We start from the raw sequence: 16,414 nt of genomic DNA, 5'->3' as shown, positions 1-16,414 counted from the left end.
TTTTGATTGGTGATAATTCTGCAACTCTTCCATCAAATTAATCTCCTCCTCCTCAGCTGCAGCTGTTATTACCACTGAGATGACACAAGCTTTATTGTTCGCTGCTCTGCAAGGACAAATCACTGCACATGCCTATTGCTTTATTTCTGTCTTTACTGCTATTCTACACCAACAGGGGAACTATGCTCAGTGCTACAGTAGGTAGTAACTGTAAATAGTGTAGAATTATAATTGCCAGGTGAACTATTAGAGTTACATTGTGAATTACTAAATTACATGTTGATTTTTAATTTAGAGAGCTGATCTAATGAGAAAAACATTCACAGGAGACCATTTTAACTTAACTTAAACTTTTAAACTGCCTGGTTTTAAAAATGATTTTCTGTACACTGTTCCACAGTTTTGAGCAACTTTCAAACAAAGTGTGATAAGTGGTTATGAAAACACTGACACTTTACCAGCTGAGGGTTATTCCCTGAAGAGCAGACTGATGCAGTATAATTACTTAAACTGCTGACAGTTTTTCAGTTAACTGTAAATATGTGAATGGTAAAAATCAAAATTTTAGATGTTAAACACAATGTTGGACAATAGCCGTCTAAATGGTGAAACTTTTATGGACAGTCAGATGTTGACACTCAGCTATCAAGTGACAAAAGGTACATTAGATTCCTGCAGTATTTTGCTGCATCTCTGGGGACTATATTATTCTAATCCAGCTGGTAACACAGTTAAGATGAACTTTAACACTGAATAAAGATTCATTCATTTTCACCCACAGTTACCTTATAGTCACTTGATAGTGAGTGACAGACTAGACAGACTAATCTAAATAAGATGTGACCCATTAATGTGTAACATTTTATTATGTTTAATTTATTTGAAATCCACCCATGCTAACATCAGACGTTCTCAATGGTAAGGATATAATATGACTTTTCCACAGTACCTTTAACTGGTGTTCGCTGCTTTTGCTCATTTTAAATTATTGTAATTTTTATTGTAAATTATAATGCCAAATATATACGATTATTTTCCAAAATATAAGCATATTATTTGATTTGATTCAACATGACTGATGTGATTTATTCCCTATATAAATAATATAGTATACTTACCTACTTACTGACAGAGCTTTATAAAGTGAATGCACCCACACAGGTGTTTTCACTTATCTTGCCTGATTAGGCCTATGTTGGTGTGTACAGACTACACTTGAGTGACATTTCCCTAACTCTGCTGCTAGTTTTGTTGCAACTGTTAGGATGGCCCGGGACAGCTCACACCTTTATCATCCTTATGACGTGGTCACACCAAAATTCACTACCTAAATATTTATTTCAGTGATAAAGAGGGCAAGGCATACTAAGTTTCTGTTGCAAACTGATTCTACTGTACCTTTTAAATCTTTTTTTATGGCAGAGATGTTGACATGACATACCAAAGTGTAATTAATCAAATTAACCAGGGATACACTGAAATACACTTAAATGAACTGAGCCACGGTTAACTGTATTAATTACACTTGTGCTTTTCTGGCTGTGACAAGTCAAAATGTCTGCTGTGAAAAAAGGCCTTTTAAACTTTAAACTGTAAAAATCCCAACACTCACCAATGCACCAGTTTAACAGGGAGGGTGAGATTGATCTATCAAGATGTTTTGATTGTTTACAGTTTATTATTGTTCATGCAACATGAGGAAATAACCCAAGGAGCAAAACAGGAGCCATTCCACATGGTTGTGCTTACTGCAACACCATCAAATGTAGACTTCTAAACGTGTTGTTTTCTGTTATTATTACATTTTGCATATTGTAATTGTATCTAAGTAAATTTTGCCCCGCTCAACTTTAATCCAAGCAGAGGTCTAATCAGCAAAAAGTGAAAACACCTGTGTGGTGAGCAGGGTCTTTAAGATTGAGGAACATAAAATGAAATTTAACATTTGCTTTAGCATCTCAAAATTGCATTTAATATTTCCTTGTGCATCCAATTTCAATTCAAACATTGGATGAAGAGCTAGAAGGTATTATTTAGCAATATTTCAACAGAAAAATATCAAATGCTCAGATATTTTAATTACCTTTTATTAAAGAATTCAAATGAACATGCTTCAGTAGGAGAAAACGCTTTCACTTCCTCTGTGTGTTTTGTTGGCTGAAAGCTGTGTTTTCCCTTGTCAGTTGTTAACTGGGATACCTGTTGTCTGAGTGATCCACGTGTAGTACCGTGAGACTCGGGTGTAGATGCCATACTTCCCATCCATGGCACACTCCTCCCCCCAGCTGACGATGCCTGTCAGGAACCAAGTGCCTTTATAATTGGAGGAATGCGGCCCCCCGCTGTCCCCCTGGCATGAATCCTTCTTTTCAGTTTGGTAGCCAGCACAGAACATATAGCGTGTGATGTGGTCCCGGCTGCTCTTTTTACAAATGGGGCGTTCCACGTAGGGGACCTCCAACTTCTGAAGCTTGCTGGAGTCAGGGCCTTGAAACTTAAGCTGTCCCCAGCCGCTTACCAGAGAGCTGCTGGAATCCCTCAATAGTTTCTCTGTAAAGTCTTTTGGTCCCAGGCAGATGGGACGGCGTTGGTTGGACAGTTCCACCGGACTGGCAAGTTTAAGTAGAGCAATATCATTGTTATAAGGTGACTTCTTACCATCATAGAAGGGGTGGATATGCTGCTCTGCTATCATATGGTCTCGCTCTGGACCCTCAACCTTGTTCACATCATGTTCACCTAGAAGAATAGATGAATGTATATGCAATTGTATTACTTTCTGCACCAGGCAATATGATTGGTCTGTCATCTTCTGATCTTAAATCTCAGATGTCAGTGTGTCACTGAATGCACCAACAACAAAGAGGCTACTGCATTAACCCACAATAATAAAATCATTGATAAAAGCAGAGTAAATGTTCACCATTGGATTATCTATCTCAAGTGTCAAGTATCTACAAGTAATTTTTTCATATATGAACTGTAACTAGGGATGTCCCTATCAGGTTTTTTTGCCCTTTGATTTTGAGTATCTACCGATACCGAGTCCCGATCCGATACTTCTATAAAATATAAAAAAAGAATAAAGAAGAGCGAAAAAACAGATCCAGGATGTTCCTTATTTTTTATTTAATTCACCTTATTTTAACATTCAACAACTCTGTTAACAAACAGAGCACTTCTGTTACATATCTCACAGTTTGCTATGGCAATGTTGTTGTCATCAACTTTATAATACCTCCAGACCGCAGACATACTCGCGCTTTCCGCTTCAAGCTGCTTCCGTGTTCTACTTTGCTAGCATTTAACCAATAGCGTCTCTGCAACAAAGTGATGTCATGCCGCACGCGTTACTGTTTCTGTATGGAGTCAAAAGGGTCTAACTCTGTGCCACCGCATAACTATAGATGTGTTAAAAAATAATGAGAATATATATACATATATATCCGAGTCCTGATCGGGAGGTAACGTCCGATTCCGATCGAGCCTGAAACCACGTGATCGGGCCCAATTTCTGATCACGTGATCGGATCTGGATATCCCTAACTGTAACCATTGGCTTCCTGGAGGATGGAAAGGTTATGCTTTGGGAAATAGTCAGCAGTAATTTGTAGTTATTGGGATAAAGTGGTGGAATGTAACTAAGTAGGCTACTCAAGTATTGTACTTAAGTACAAATATGAGGTACTTGTACTTTACTTGAGTCTTTTCTTTTCTTGCAACTTTCTACTTCTACTCCACTATATTTTAGAGAGAAATATTGTACTTTTTACTCCACTACATTCATCTGACAGCTTTATTTCCTAGTTACTTTACAAAGTAAGATTTTTGCACACAAAACACATGTAGTTTATAAAATATGATGTTTTATTACAAATTAAACTACCCAACAACGTCCTACAAGTACAGTTGATAGCCGCTTAAACACTTAATGAGAGAACTGTTTTGATTGTTCCCAGTTTTCTAAAATGTGAGGATTTTCCTGCATTTTTCTTTTAATACTTTAAGTACATATTCCTGATGATACCTATATACTTTTACTTTAGTAGCATTTTCATAACTGACACGGTCTTTTGAAACTAACATGACATTAAATGTAATGATAAAGTCCAGTGTGTCCGTACTGTACTTTAGGGATGTGGATCAGAGATTTGGAATATTAATATATAGATAACACTTGTTTTTCCTACCCACTCTGACGAAGACATCCCGTGTAGCATAATCAGGGTGCGTCAGACAATGGGCAGCAGTGAGGATCCATAAATCACTGAGCAGAGATCCTCCACAGAAAGACACCCCTTTTTGAAGGGTGGCTGAGTGATACATCAGGGCAACCTGCAAACACACATACAAACACAGTAAGCATACAAATGGCGAAAGAGCGTCATAGCACATGCTGCCTCCTTGTCCCCTTCTAAACTTCTGAATCTTCCCATTTTATCTTCTCCATCCACCCTGTTTCCTCAACACTACTCTATTATTTTGTCTCTTTATCATTTGCCTTTTGTATTTTTTTCCAGGATGATTAGCCTGGTTGACACCAGACCCTTCTCAGTTGTAACTGAGAGTGGGTCTGGGCAAGGTTCATTCACAGCTCATTTCCAAAGGGGTGTCACCAATGGACACCGCTCAAAAGCCTCTGGGCGCAATTGGATAGTCCTTCAACTAATCAGATCAACGATCCGGGTGATGTAGCAGCGACAGCTGCGCTAGCGTTATCGTGTAAAGCCTGCCTCAACGGTTGTAATTGGTGCCTCGATTTGGAAAAATTGGAAATGGGCTTGAATGGGCTCTTGGCCAGACTGACTTGCAGAACAAATTTCAAATATGCCAGAAGTTTGTCAGGGTTTTCCCAGGCTACAGGGTGACCTCTGTGCTTCTTACTGTAAATGGAAAATCCAGCAGTTTCGAATTGAACCTTCATAAATTTGAGGGACATTCGAGAGATGGAGTCGGAACAGTCAGTTCAAGCTCCAAACCCCGGCATCCTTGATGTCCCATAATTCAACTCAACAGCATCTTTTTTTAAATCCTTTATTCTGACTCCAGTCTTTTCCTCCTCTACTCACATCACCTCCCATACTATATTTTCTTCCCCAGTGACCTGGAAGAGTTGGAGTAGAAAGAGATTGTGGACAATCATCTGCACTGCTGTAGTGACCATATGCAGGAAATCACATTTTCCAAATGAAGCTTAAGGTTTTTTTTTTACCTCCCTGGATGGAAGAAAGCAAAAACCACATAACTGCATTCTATCTGTGAACATCATCCATTTGCCTTCAACTCATCCCCATGTCTATATTCTGCACCCCAAACAGTACAGTACAGTACCTGCCAAGGTATCTCTCCAGGAATGGCCTCATTGCCTCCCACAATCCTCTGGTCAGTGTTGTCTTGTTCTATGATGGTAGGCAGTGTGGGGAAGAAAGCCCAGGAAGGCAGCTGCTTTTTCTCTGTGGGTGTTTCAGTGACATTGCTTGCCTCCCCACTGTTCATGGCAATCTCTGCTGGATTTACAGAAGAGCTTGAATCCGACCTCACTGATCGTTTTTTGACTACAGAGGCCACAGAGGCATTGGCCAGGTCTGATTCATTTGAAGGCAGGTCGTAGTAGTCATAAAGCTCTGTTAAATAGTCAAAGTCATCTTCCAGGGTGTCACTGGAATTGTTTTTTGTTTCAGAGCTGTGTGTTGTGCTTGAGGACCGTGGGGTTATGATGGACCTGGTGACGGAGGTGGAGGACAAGGTCACACGACCACAGCTGAATTGTTCTGAGGGGGAAATGAAGGCAAAATAAAGAGGGAGATATTCTAGATTTGTCTCTTAGACATCATTACATATTAGTGTCAAATTTTTCCACAGCTGGGATGGTTCTCTTGCAGCCCTTTGGTTATTTTGTCAAAGGTTGAGGTTACAGCCCTGGCTTTGCACCATAGGCAGATTCAACCAATGGCTATTTCAATTATGGGGGTTCAGTCTTTCCACACAGTTGTTATTTTGAATACTCTGGAGCCTGAGTAAATACAGTACCAAGAGGACCATTTGTCATTTAACAACATGCATGTGGGAAAATACACAAAAAACATAGTGGAAATACATGTCTCAAGAATTCAATTTTAATGTTTGCCCCTTTGTTAGCTGTGTGTCAGTGTGACTAGCTGACTTATTGATTTTGGTGCATGGGAAATAGGTTTTAGGTAAGAATTTGACATGATTAAGCAGGAGGTTAGAGATGGGTATGTTTACTGTAGATGTGTGTTTTCTGTGGTTACGGTAAATGTAATCAGAGGTTGGTTGCATCTGTTTGTGTTGAAGACGGATTTGTTTTATAGTTTTCTGTGTGGTTATCTACCCAGAGTATTCACACTGTCAACAACCTCCATAAATTATGTACTGTTTTTGACAGCTTTAAACTGCAATGCACAGTTTATGAACCAGTCTGGGATCCCTAAATGGAGACCAAAGTGATAAGAAGTGTAGCATGATTCCAGCTTTCTGTGTTATTGCTGTTTAAAAGGCAGCTTGTATATCACTTTTAAGGTCTGGTTTGTGACCGTCCGTAAGTGAGGAAGTTTAAGTACAGCAGCTGAAACCAGGATTTCATGAGTTGTAATTTAGTATCAAAATGTATACAATGGAGTTCCATGATTTTTTTTCCATTTGTTTACAGATGTGACATAGACTATGGTTACTTTTCATCACCTTCCTAAAATAATGGCCTAAGTCATTTTTTCAGGTTTTTCAGAAAACACAAAAAACTAAATGGCCTAAGTCACACACTTGACTTAGGCCATTATACTAAAGGTGTGGAATCACAAGACCTGTTCAACTGAGGATGTAGGCAATTTTACCAGAGGTGGCTAGCACCATGAGGAGATGATTTAGGAAAAAAAAATCATTTTTGTCAAAAGTAATTTTTTCAGTTTTTTCAGAAAACACAAAAAACTAAACGGCCTAAGTCACACGCTTGACATAGGCAATTATACTAAAGGTGTGGAATCACAAGACCTGTTCAACTGAGGATGTAGGCAATTTTACCAGAGGTGACCAGCACCATGAGGAGATGATTTAGGCAAAAAAAATACTTTTTGTCAAAAAATGACATAGGCAATTATTTTAGGAAGGTGACATTTTGTGTAGGCATTATACTTTAATTAGCTATGCAGTGATGGAAAGTAACTAAGTAGCCTACATTTACACAAGTACTATTTTTTCTGCTACTTTATACTTCAACTTCAACTCATTACATTTGAGAGGCAAATGTTGTGCTTTTTAGTCCATAACATAGATTTTAATTTAATTTATACTCTTTATTGATCCCCAATGGGGAAAATTATAAAGCTTATTTCACTAGTTACTTTACAGATTCAGAATATTAAAACAAAATATAATCAACTGATAAATGGTGATGTATTGTTATAGATTAAATTACCCTGCGGTATAGTTAAATTAAGCTCCACCTTTACCAGCGGCATCATGAAAGTGACACAACACATTAATGCATCACTTATCAAGTACAATACAATGATATAATATATACTACACCATATATTGATGCCAATACTGTTGTACTTTTACTTAAGTATAATTTTAAATGCAGGATTTTTGTCTACACTTTGGTATTGTATCACTTATTCTATCACTGAACATGTATGCACTCTTTATTCAGTCAGTTGTATTGTGTGTAGTGTAGCATTTAGAGTGTAAAATAGAGCATAACAATTAGAGCTGTGTTGAGAGTTACAAAAAAATAAAAATTAACTTGTAAATATATGCTCAAAACACCTGAACAACCAATTTGCGGAATGTCGTGTATGGGTTATCATTTTATTTTACCTGTTGGTTCACAGCTCTTCTTGTCTGGCCCGAGTTCGTAACCAACTGCACACTGACACACAGGTATCTTCTCCTTCATCACACAGAAATGGGAACATCCACCGTTGTTGACCAAACACTGCTTGGACACCTCTGGAAACAGGCGGCAGCAGAAGCAGAATGAATGTCTTTTATGTGTTCTTTGACCATCTTAGCAACCACACTGATGATATACATGTTAGCAAAAAAAGAAAGTAAAGATCCTTGTTTGAGTTTTTCATATACAGGCTGTCACACTCACCGATCTCACAGTTCTTGCCGTCGAAGTTTGGTTTGCAGTAGCAGACGTATGAGCCGATTCCGTCTTCACATTGACCTCCATTTTGGCAGGGGGGTGGTTTACACTGGTCACCATCTACACACAAAAAACATAAAACATACACCATCATGTTCAGAGGGGACGGTGTGCTTTAAATTCAGAGTAACTGACTTGTGTTTTACTTGTCTTACCGCTGTAGCTGGCCCAGAATGTCATCTGAAATAGAAACATAGAGATTAATTACAAAGCTCAGAGTTCCGCCATTACTTTATTACAGTGGGAGAATATATATATATATATATATATATATATATATATATATATGTGTGTGTGTGTGTGTGTGTGTGTGTGTGTGTGTGTGTGTGAAACCTACAGTTTTTTCATCATCCTCAAACACCTCCCTGGCCTCCTCCATCACGCAAGTTTCCTCTCTACACTCCCGCTCCAAGTTGGCTTTCATAAAGATTTCTTCACCATGGCCACTGTTGTACCTACGCAGGCGACGCAGCACCGTGTCTGCCGCCTGCTGAGGCACAAACACAGCTCCTAAAAGGCAATAGAAGACAATGTGGAAATTATTAAACCAGCTCTGGCATCATTCTCCAGCAGTACCCCTAAAAACTATTGGATCCACCCTCGAGTAGAACACCAGCACCAGTCCCTTTCATCTATTTGTTAAACAATCACAACCATCTTCACTGGTGTCAAGCTCTCTCATGAGTTTAAAAAGGAAAACTAAACCAGACTCCAATCTGTTTTTTGGTAGTAAGTTAATAATAATCTTTTGTTGAGTATCAAACACTCCCTTCCTTATAGACTTAAAATATGGGTGTAAAAGTTGGTAGTTTCCTTCATAGTTGGGAACAGCAGCTTTTAAATTCACAGTTGTTATAATGGATTCCTATGGTGAAAAATTGGCCAGATTTACAGTTGCAAAAAAAGCATAAATAGTGCCCTTAAACTTCTTAAACCAGTTTTTCCAAAACACAGCTATTTGCACTCCTTCCTACGTCATTCTATCCCCATCGATTAAGCTCCAAAGCTCTGCAGGAAGTAACACAGCCATATTTTGAAGAAACAACATTTTTGGCACATTGTATCACATCTGCTGTCCTCTACAAAAGAGAAAATGACACTTCTTACAACATTTCAAAACTACAGGGAATGAGATTTTTGAGTGGCATCACATACTTGGGGTCAGAGATCAGGCTTTTTAAAAATTACCCACGGACTTCCAGCCTCTTCCTATATTTTTACGTCTCTAAAAATTGGTTCTGCCTACCTAATCCCTACCTGCTGTTCTATCATTTACCTGTGTTTTCCTCTGTGATTTCAGCAGCAAGTCCGTACACCACCAGCATTAAACCAACAATAAAAAAAGTCAGTAAAGAAACTCTGGCCATCTTGTCGTTGTCAGTTGTTCGTCTGCTTTTGCCTGTAGAGCCAAAGCCTGAACTTATAGTGCCAGAGAGACAGATCCACCACTCCAAAGTACAGCAACACACTGTTTGCTCACCTGGGAGGTCACAGAGAGTGTGTGTGTGTCTGTGTGTGTGTGTGTGTGTGTGTGTGTGTGTGTGTGTGTGTGTGTGTGTGTGTGTGTGTGTGTGTGTTGACATTACCAGCTGTTGATCCATGTTGTTTATAATGATGCGCCTTGTCTGATAAGCAGCTTTGCAGCATGGCTTACGTGACGATTTCAAATGGGGTTAACGCATAAGTGTTCCTATATTTGTGAGCACCAGCATTCATCTCATACATTCCCTAGTCTCTAACACAAAACCATTACAACTAAGAAATGGCTGACAAAGACTAATGTGTCCAGAATTTAAACTGTATCACCATTTGAGTGAACAAATGTAACTGTAAATCCAGGTAGGCAAATCATCTTCAAGTCATTTAGATAAAGCAGAAGACACTGAAAATATAATTCAAACTCCATAGCTGGTAATGCAAACACACCAAAGTAAAGAACACCTAAACTCCATGCTTGATCTTGAGTATTAAATGCTTTTGTATTAGACTGTGAGTTACACCGGGTGTGGCTGCGGACAAATCACTGTGACTAACAGCCTGGTCAGCTGGCCTTGGGCCAGCAGCTCCTTCGCAACAGCCCTTGTGGTGACTTATTGGCTGAGGCTGATTTAAATTGGAGGGTTGCATCTCTTTTTTAGGGCAACTTTTGCAATTCATCCCCCTTGGAAAATATAGATTTTACATTGCAAAGAATTACTAACAATTAGCACATTCACCGCCTATTTGGTAACCATTATGCGTAAATCACTTCCTGCTGATTAGTATCTCGAGACAAGATCTGTCAGTGCCGTTAACACTGGCTCAGCAGTGGAGGAGGGGGCCACTGATGTCGAGCATCTCACATGTAAACGCACAGAGAGACACAGGGCAAAGTGGGTTAAAACCAGGAAAAGCATGCTGGCTTAAAAAGCTTGTTCCCCAGTGTGCAGAATCCCATCCAGACTGTGTATTATTACATGACTGCTCAGATCAGCATTTACATAATCTGATTGTCTTTATTATGACCAGACTGAGGAAAAACAAAATTCATAGTAAAAAAAACAGGATTCATTTTCTGCACATAGCAAGTGAAATCATGGCTATCAATTAAGTATGGCAAGTTTTGACAATTAATTTGTTAGTAAATATTGTGTGGTGTCTTGGTTTTGTTGTGTTTACTGTACATAGCTGTTGAGATATATTGTATGCTTTTCTGAGACTTTTTGAGAAGTTCTCCTGAGAATCCTTTTATATTTTGCTCAACTCTTGAAGCATCATGAAGCATCAGTAGTCCCTTTTGTCGTCCATATAATTGATGTAAATGCAGAGATGGTGCAGCGAGGAAGGCTACGGACACAGACCTAAGATCAAGTCAATAACCTGTTTTTTTCATGTCACCCTCTCATCAATCAATGAAGAAATGTCCTCTCTCCTTCCCAGTATGACCACACAGCTGTTTACCAGCCAGTATATGACTCATGAGGTCAATGTTTCCCTCCTTGTCAATACTGAGGGTTGTACTGCTGACCTCAGATCAGCTTACAGTGAGAGCAATATGTGGTTGGCAAGTTACACAGCAAATATGACTCATGTAACTGAGGATTTGTCAGGTTTTTCTAAATTAGCTCCAGCTACAGGCTCTAGGTTTTCACTGTGTTGAGAAGCAATAGGAAAATGTAATGAGGGATATTTCACCAATGACAGGAACATATTTCAGAGGCAGATAATTAAACACCTCTTCTATGCTTGACACTTCATCTGTTATAAGCTGACTTGGTGTGATTTAATTAACCCTACACATCTGTTACACCAAGGAGGTTAAAAAAGCCCAAATGTACTTTACAACTATACATTAATGGAAACATATTCAAACTGTATTTAAAAGTAATTATGTTCATTTTACAAGTATGTTGCAAATGAGGGCTCTGTTTGTTTGCATGGTTTCTACTTTTCTGGGAGCCTTGTATTAAGAGTGGGTTCTGCTGATGGGAACAGGAGCAGTATGTGGCACTTTTTGTTCCAATAGAGCAGCTGGTCCCAGAACAGTAATCCTCCAGAGGAGGCCCTGGCAGAGGGCCAGCTGTGCTTTGGTCTGATGGTTCATTTAGTAGCTGGAGTCAAAAAGCCACGGCAACTTGACGTCATAGACCTGTTATAGTACAAGAGTCAGAAACACTTGTCAGACAAGACAATGTATGCTGTCAGTAGGATTTAAAAACAGCAGAAATTAATCTATTGCAAGATACTTTGAACATTGGTGCAAATCATTCTATTAAAGATGTGCAGTGCATGATATAATCACTATATATTAAACCAGCAGGCCTCAATCAGGAGTTAGATTTCACTTCTTTTCAAGGTAAAAAAAAAAATGCTATTTAATATTATGTTATGTTTTTGTTTTTGTATTTTATCTATAGTATTTAGGGGGTTATGGTATGCATGGTATGAAAGTCATTTATATTTTTATTTGATGTTTTCGTATTTGATTGTATTTTTTATTTATATTACAACTTTTTCATATTATTTTATATATATTTTTACCTGTATGTACCTCAAAATACATTATATAAGCATGAGGCTCTATCTTATTTAAATGTTGAAAAGACTTCAGATACTCTAAAACACACTAGGGAAGAAGCAGTTTTCAGGCAAGATAAAATGTAAGTGTATCCCACTTCTGCCTCGATAAAAAAGCACAAATTGATTAAACGATCAATGAACTAACTGATTTGCATAGTGTTAAGACTGCTGAGTTTGCAGGTGGATCTGCATTTATCAGAGTGAAGACAACATTGTGAATATGGTGACCGTCTTTAAGTCTGTGAGAGCCAAGATGTGCATCCTATTGTACCCCCCAGGAGAATCAGTCTAATTTTACATCAGTATCTAGGACTTTCTGACTGTCTGTAATTGTATGAGTTTATAAAGATTATGATTTATTTTTATTCAATCCAGTACCACATTCTAACAAAGCCCCTTGCAAAGGGTTTGTAAAAACTGTAACAGCTTTATAAACGTTTTTGTTTTTTTACTAATGCTAATCCCTTATGAGCCATTAATAAGAACAATGCCCTACTAACCTTTATAATTGCAGACATGGAGGTATCACTTTCTAATACCTGGTCAAGTCTTAGTAAGACTTAGTCATTAATTAGTTATATGGCTTATTGGCATTAGTAAATTATTATTAGTGCCTCATTTTCCAATAAGCCATCATAAATGGTCTTTAATAAATAATGGCCATACATTTCACACTTTCTAACATGCAATCAGAAAACATTGCTGTCATAAATGTTAAGAAAACAAATGTTACAATGACAAGCCATCAAGTCTGCAGTTGTAGGCCTACGTGTTGATAAGTCCTTTTTTATTGTTGAGGATTTTCCACATTGGTAACGCAAAAGTTGTTATTATGGGCGTATAACTGATCTATGCCTATAATTAAGCATTATGTATCTACCATTAATAAAGCCAACAGTTACAGTTTATAAGCCTTTTATAAAGGGATCCGTTTTAGTAGGCCTAACTGGTACCTTTAATTATTCAAATAATCCCTATAATATGTTTGAATTGCATTGCCTTGCGTATGTACATATTTGTCACATCTTTCTTTGTCTCTCAATGTGCGCGTGCGAGTGTAATTTTGCGCGCGCACGTTTGGGAGCGCTGCTGCTGGTGTATGTTAGCGTTTGAAAGCGCAACGGCAATGGGTCGTCAGACTGAGTCGGACTCGGGCTGTGGAGAGAGAGGCAGAGAGGGACTGCGAGAGTTGGGCTGCTACCGGCGAGTGTGTGGAGTAAAGAAATCTGACCAGGATGAAACAGTAAAACTGCGACCCTGCATCTGTCATCTGAAGTTTGATTCAACAACCAGCAGCAGCGGCGGGGCTCCATGAGCGGAAAAACGAAAAGCAAAGAGGATAAAGACCATGCCGCCAAACGTGAGTGATGATAAACACCAGTCAGATACAAAGAGGGGTGTAACTACACGCGTTTTTTCTTTCTTTATTGTGAGCATAAAAGTGAAAATATCTGGTGTTGTGATGATGCTGAGATCAGCATGCTGGTCACTTATTCCCATTGTCCCCACAATCCAGAAAACTGAAAAGATCAAATGAACTAGCCTACTTTAAAATAGCGTTGGACGTATAAAAGATGTTGATGTAAGCACATTGTAATCATGCTTTCTATGTCGCCTACGGGTCTTGCAGTTTACCGCTTTAGGCTATTACAAAAACAGAGGAGACATGATGTTTATTACATTGTGCTCAAGATGAAACATCCAAAATCTATATTATAAAAGCACTGAAATATAGGCTATTTCCCCCACAGAAGGGTTTCTGGGTCTCAGATGTGATTTCAGCGTTCATTCATTTCCCCCCTGGACAGCAATAAAAATCAACGCGCGATACACCGCAAAGGAAACTGGGAAACTATCATTTCCATGGAAACAAAAAAGGGAGTTGCCCGCATAATCTATGCATGAGACCCGTATTCATTAAAAAAAAACTAAAAAACAGAGAGATGCAGCGTGCAGGGATTTTTGTAAGGCTACTTTCTTCTACAGAACGCATCAAACAGTAACCTATTCAAGAATTTGGTTAATTTTCTTTCTTATTCTATAAACAATATTTTATGTTTACATGTTTTCCCTAAAAAATCTAAAATTGTAACTGAGGTTTGTCAATGTCCCCATAGAAAGTAGCCTAATACAAGAATTAATCTTGTAAACTAGCCAGAGTCCACAAGAGTAAAAATAAAAAGCGAAATACTGGCATTAAAAACGGTTTGCTAAAAGGTGTGCCTTTAAGGACATTTAAACAAAAAATTATATCATATTGACAAGATCCATGACATAATTTGTGGACATATACAGCAAAGAAGAGAACAGTGGAGCCATGTTATAGTTTTGTGGAAATACTGGATTAAAACGTTGGTTTTGCTCTGGGCAAAAATATACTCTTCACAGGCAGACAGTAAACAACACGTTTGATGGATGTATGTATAGATGAATGTATGGATGTATGGATGTATGGATGTCCTAAGGGATCTGTATCTATGGCCAGATGGTAGAAGTGTGAAGAACGGGTTGAGGGGGTGCCTGGGGTCATGTGCTATGGTGGGTGCTCTGCATGTAATGACTTAGCTGTTGAGGTGTAAAAGGTTGGGGGTTGGGAGGCCAATCATTTTGGAGGCAAAAACCATAGATATAAAACAGTTTAATAACTATGGCAAAAATGACCATATAGGTCGATTGTGCAAGCAGTTTATAACGACCCATATTTATGGGTCCCTAACCCTAACCTTAAACGTAGTAAAGTATTTTTCTTGCCGAAACTTAACTAGTTCTTTTTCACAATGTTAATTACGTGATTAAAACTTCCACCATGGTCACGTGTTACGGTCACGTGTTTAAGGCGTTAAATAGAACAATCATTTATGTTGTTTTGGGAGTCATTGGCAATCAACTTATTATTTCGCTTATGGATGAGGACCTGTTGTAATTTTCACGAAAAAACAAATTAAAGTGCCCATATTATGAAAAAATCACTTTTTCCGGGATTTGGGGTGTTATGTTGTGTCTCTGGTGCTTCCACACACATACAAACTTTGAAAAAAATCCATCCATGCTGTTTAGAGTGAGATACAGTTTCTGAATGTGTCCTGCCTTCAGTCTCTGGGTGAGCTGTTCAAAATCGGCACGGCTTGTGACGTCACAAGCCGAAACGAGCTGGCTAACCGCAACCATTAGCTCGTAGCATTAGCATGCTAACGCTAATGCTAACACTAGCATGCTAACGCTAGCATGCTACCTCGTTCTCAATAGCAAAGCACTGCTACAACACACACAAATTCACCATAATCTACAAAAGAACTACTTCCATGTGCGCCCTCATTTAGAAGTCTCCCAGCTAATCCTGCCTTGTAACTGACCGAAGTTGTAGAAACAGCCTTTCTTTTACTGTCTATGGAGCTAGCTAGCTGACATGATCCACATCTGTGCTACTGCGCATGTGCAAGTGCAATCAAAGATAGTACAGAAGAAGAAGAAGAAAAGAGGTCTCACTCTGTAGCTAAAACAGAGACCAGGTGAAAAGAGGATCTGCAGCAGTGAGAGAGAGCGGTGCAGTACAACAAAAATATGGTGTTTTTTGAAAATTAAACCATGTAAACCTATTCTGGTACAACCTTAAAATACAATTCTGAACCTGAAAATGAGCATAATATGGCTGCTTTAAGAACCAACAATCACAAAACAGAAATGATAAAATGAGTACCTAATAATAATGCTTCAACAAGTCACTATTTTCTCATTCACAGATCTGACAAAAGGTGGGATTAAGGGCTGTTCTTGGTGTGGACAGCAACTTCAGGGGCTATGGAACTGTGCCAGTAGGGGTTGCTATAGCAACAGAATGTTTAATTAAAACTGACTGCTGTTGGCAGAATAGTAATAAACCTTATTTATGGTAACCTTTACTCATAAAGCACCTTTAACGGTTACAAAGCAAACACATCAATAAATAAAAAAGCAATAAAAGCAAGCCAATAAACAAGAAGGGGTCATTTATAAGATGATATATCCACTGAGAGACTAGAACAATAACCCCTGTAAATTCAAATGGATTCCAATGCAACAGTCCTGCAATAAATTCTGCCTTTGTGACACCAAATATAAACCTTTCAGTATAATGTTGCCCAGTACAACTTCAACACATACCATAGTAGTCCCAATAAAACAGAACATTTTAAGTATATTTGTTGA

At 38.5% G+C, this 16,414-nt stretch overlaps 2 protein-coding genes and 1 long non-coding RNA gene across 3 annotated transcripts in view; 2 read left to right on the top strand and 1 right to left on the bottom strand.

Annotated features, from left to right (window-relative positions):
• Positions 1-2,071: 2,071 nt before the first annotated feature.
• f9b (coagulation factor IXb) lies at positions 2,072-9,649 on the bottom strand. Its single transcript, XM_031280744.2, has 8 exons — positions 9,447-9,649; positions 8,508-8,680; positions 8,326-8,350; positions 8,117-8,230; positions 7,837-7,968; positions 5,332-5,771; positions 4,191-4,335; positions 2,072-2,739 (listed from the first exon to the last, which is right to left on the bottom strand). Exons 1-8 carry the CDS (start codon positions 9,535-9,537, stop codon positions 2,180-2,182), a joined length of 1,680 nt encoding a protein of 559 aa, XP_031136604.1. The 5' UTR covers positions 9,538-9,649; the 3' UTR covers positions 2,072-2,179.
• LOC116037009 lies at positions 6,585-7,082 on the top strand. The gene is made up of 2 exons (XR_004101774.2): positions 6,585-6,736; positions 6,924-7,082. It is a non-coding gene; the product is annotated as an uncharacterized LOC116037009 (long non-coding RNA).
• A 3,667-nt stretch (positions 9,650-13,316) lies between the features above and the next one.
• fgf13b (fibroblast growth factor 13b) overlaps positions 13,317-16,414 on the top strand; it is a 39,104-nt gene continuing 36,006 nt past the window's right edge. The window contains exon 1 of the mRNA XM_031280854.2: positions 13,317-13,589. Within this exon, the coding sequence (XP_031136714.1) occupies positions 13,541-13,589 (49 nt within the window). The 5' untranslated portion in view covers positions 13,317-13,540. The remainder of the gene's footprint in view (positions 13,590-16,414) is intronic.

The sequence above is a fragment of the Sander lucioperca genome, chromosome 13, assembly GCF_008315115.2.
Source record: "Sander lucioperca isolate FBNREF2018 chromosome 13, SLUC_FBN_1.2, whole genome shotgun sequence".
Lineage (NCBI taxonomy): Eukaryota > Metazoa > Chordata > Actinopteri > Perciformes > Percidae > Sander > Sander lucioperca.
Note: the sequence above shows the minus strand (reverse complement) of the source record. Positions and strands in the feature narration are given on the sequence as shown.

Excerpts from the sequence above, each read along its gene's own strand:
- f9b (XM_031280744.2), bottom strand. The coding sequence starts at position 9,537 with ATGGCCAGAGTTTCTTTACTGACTTTTTTTATTGTTGGTTTAATGCTG. Across the intron at positions 8,681-9,446 it reads AATCACAGAGGAAAACACAG|GAGCTGTGTTTGTGCCTCAG; the intron begins GTAAATGATAGA and ends ATTGCCTTTTAG. Across the intron at positions 8,351-8,507 it reads TTGAGGATGATGAAAAAACT|ATGACATTCTGGGCCAGCTA; the intron begins GTAGGTTTCACA and ends TTTCTATTTCAG.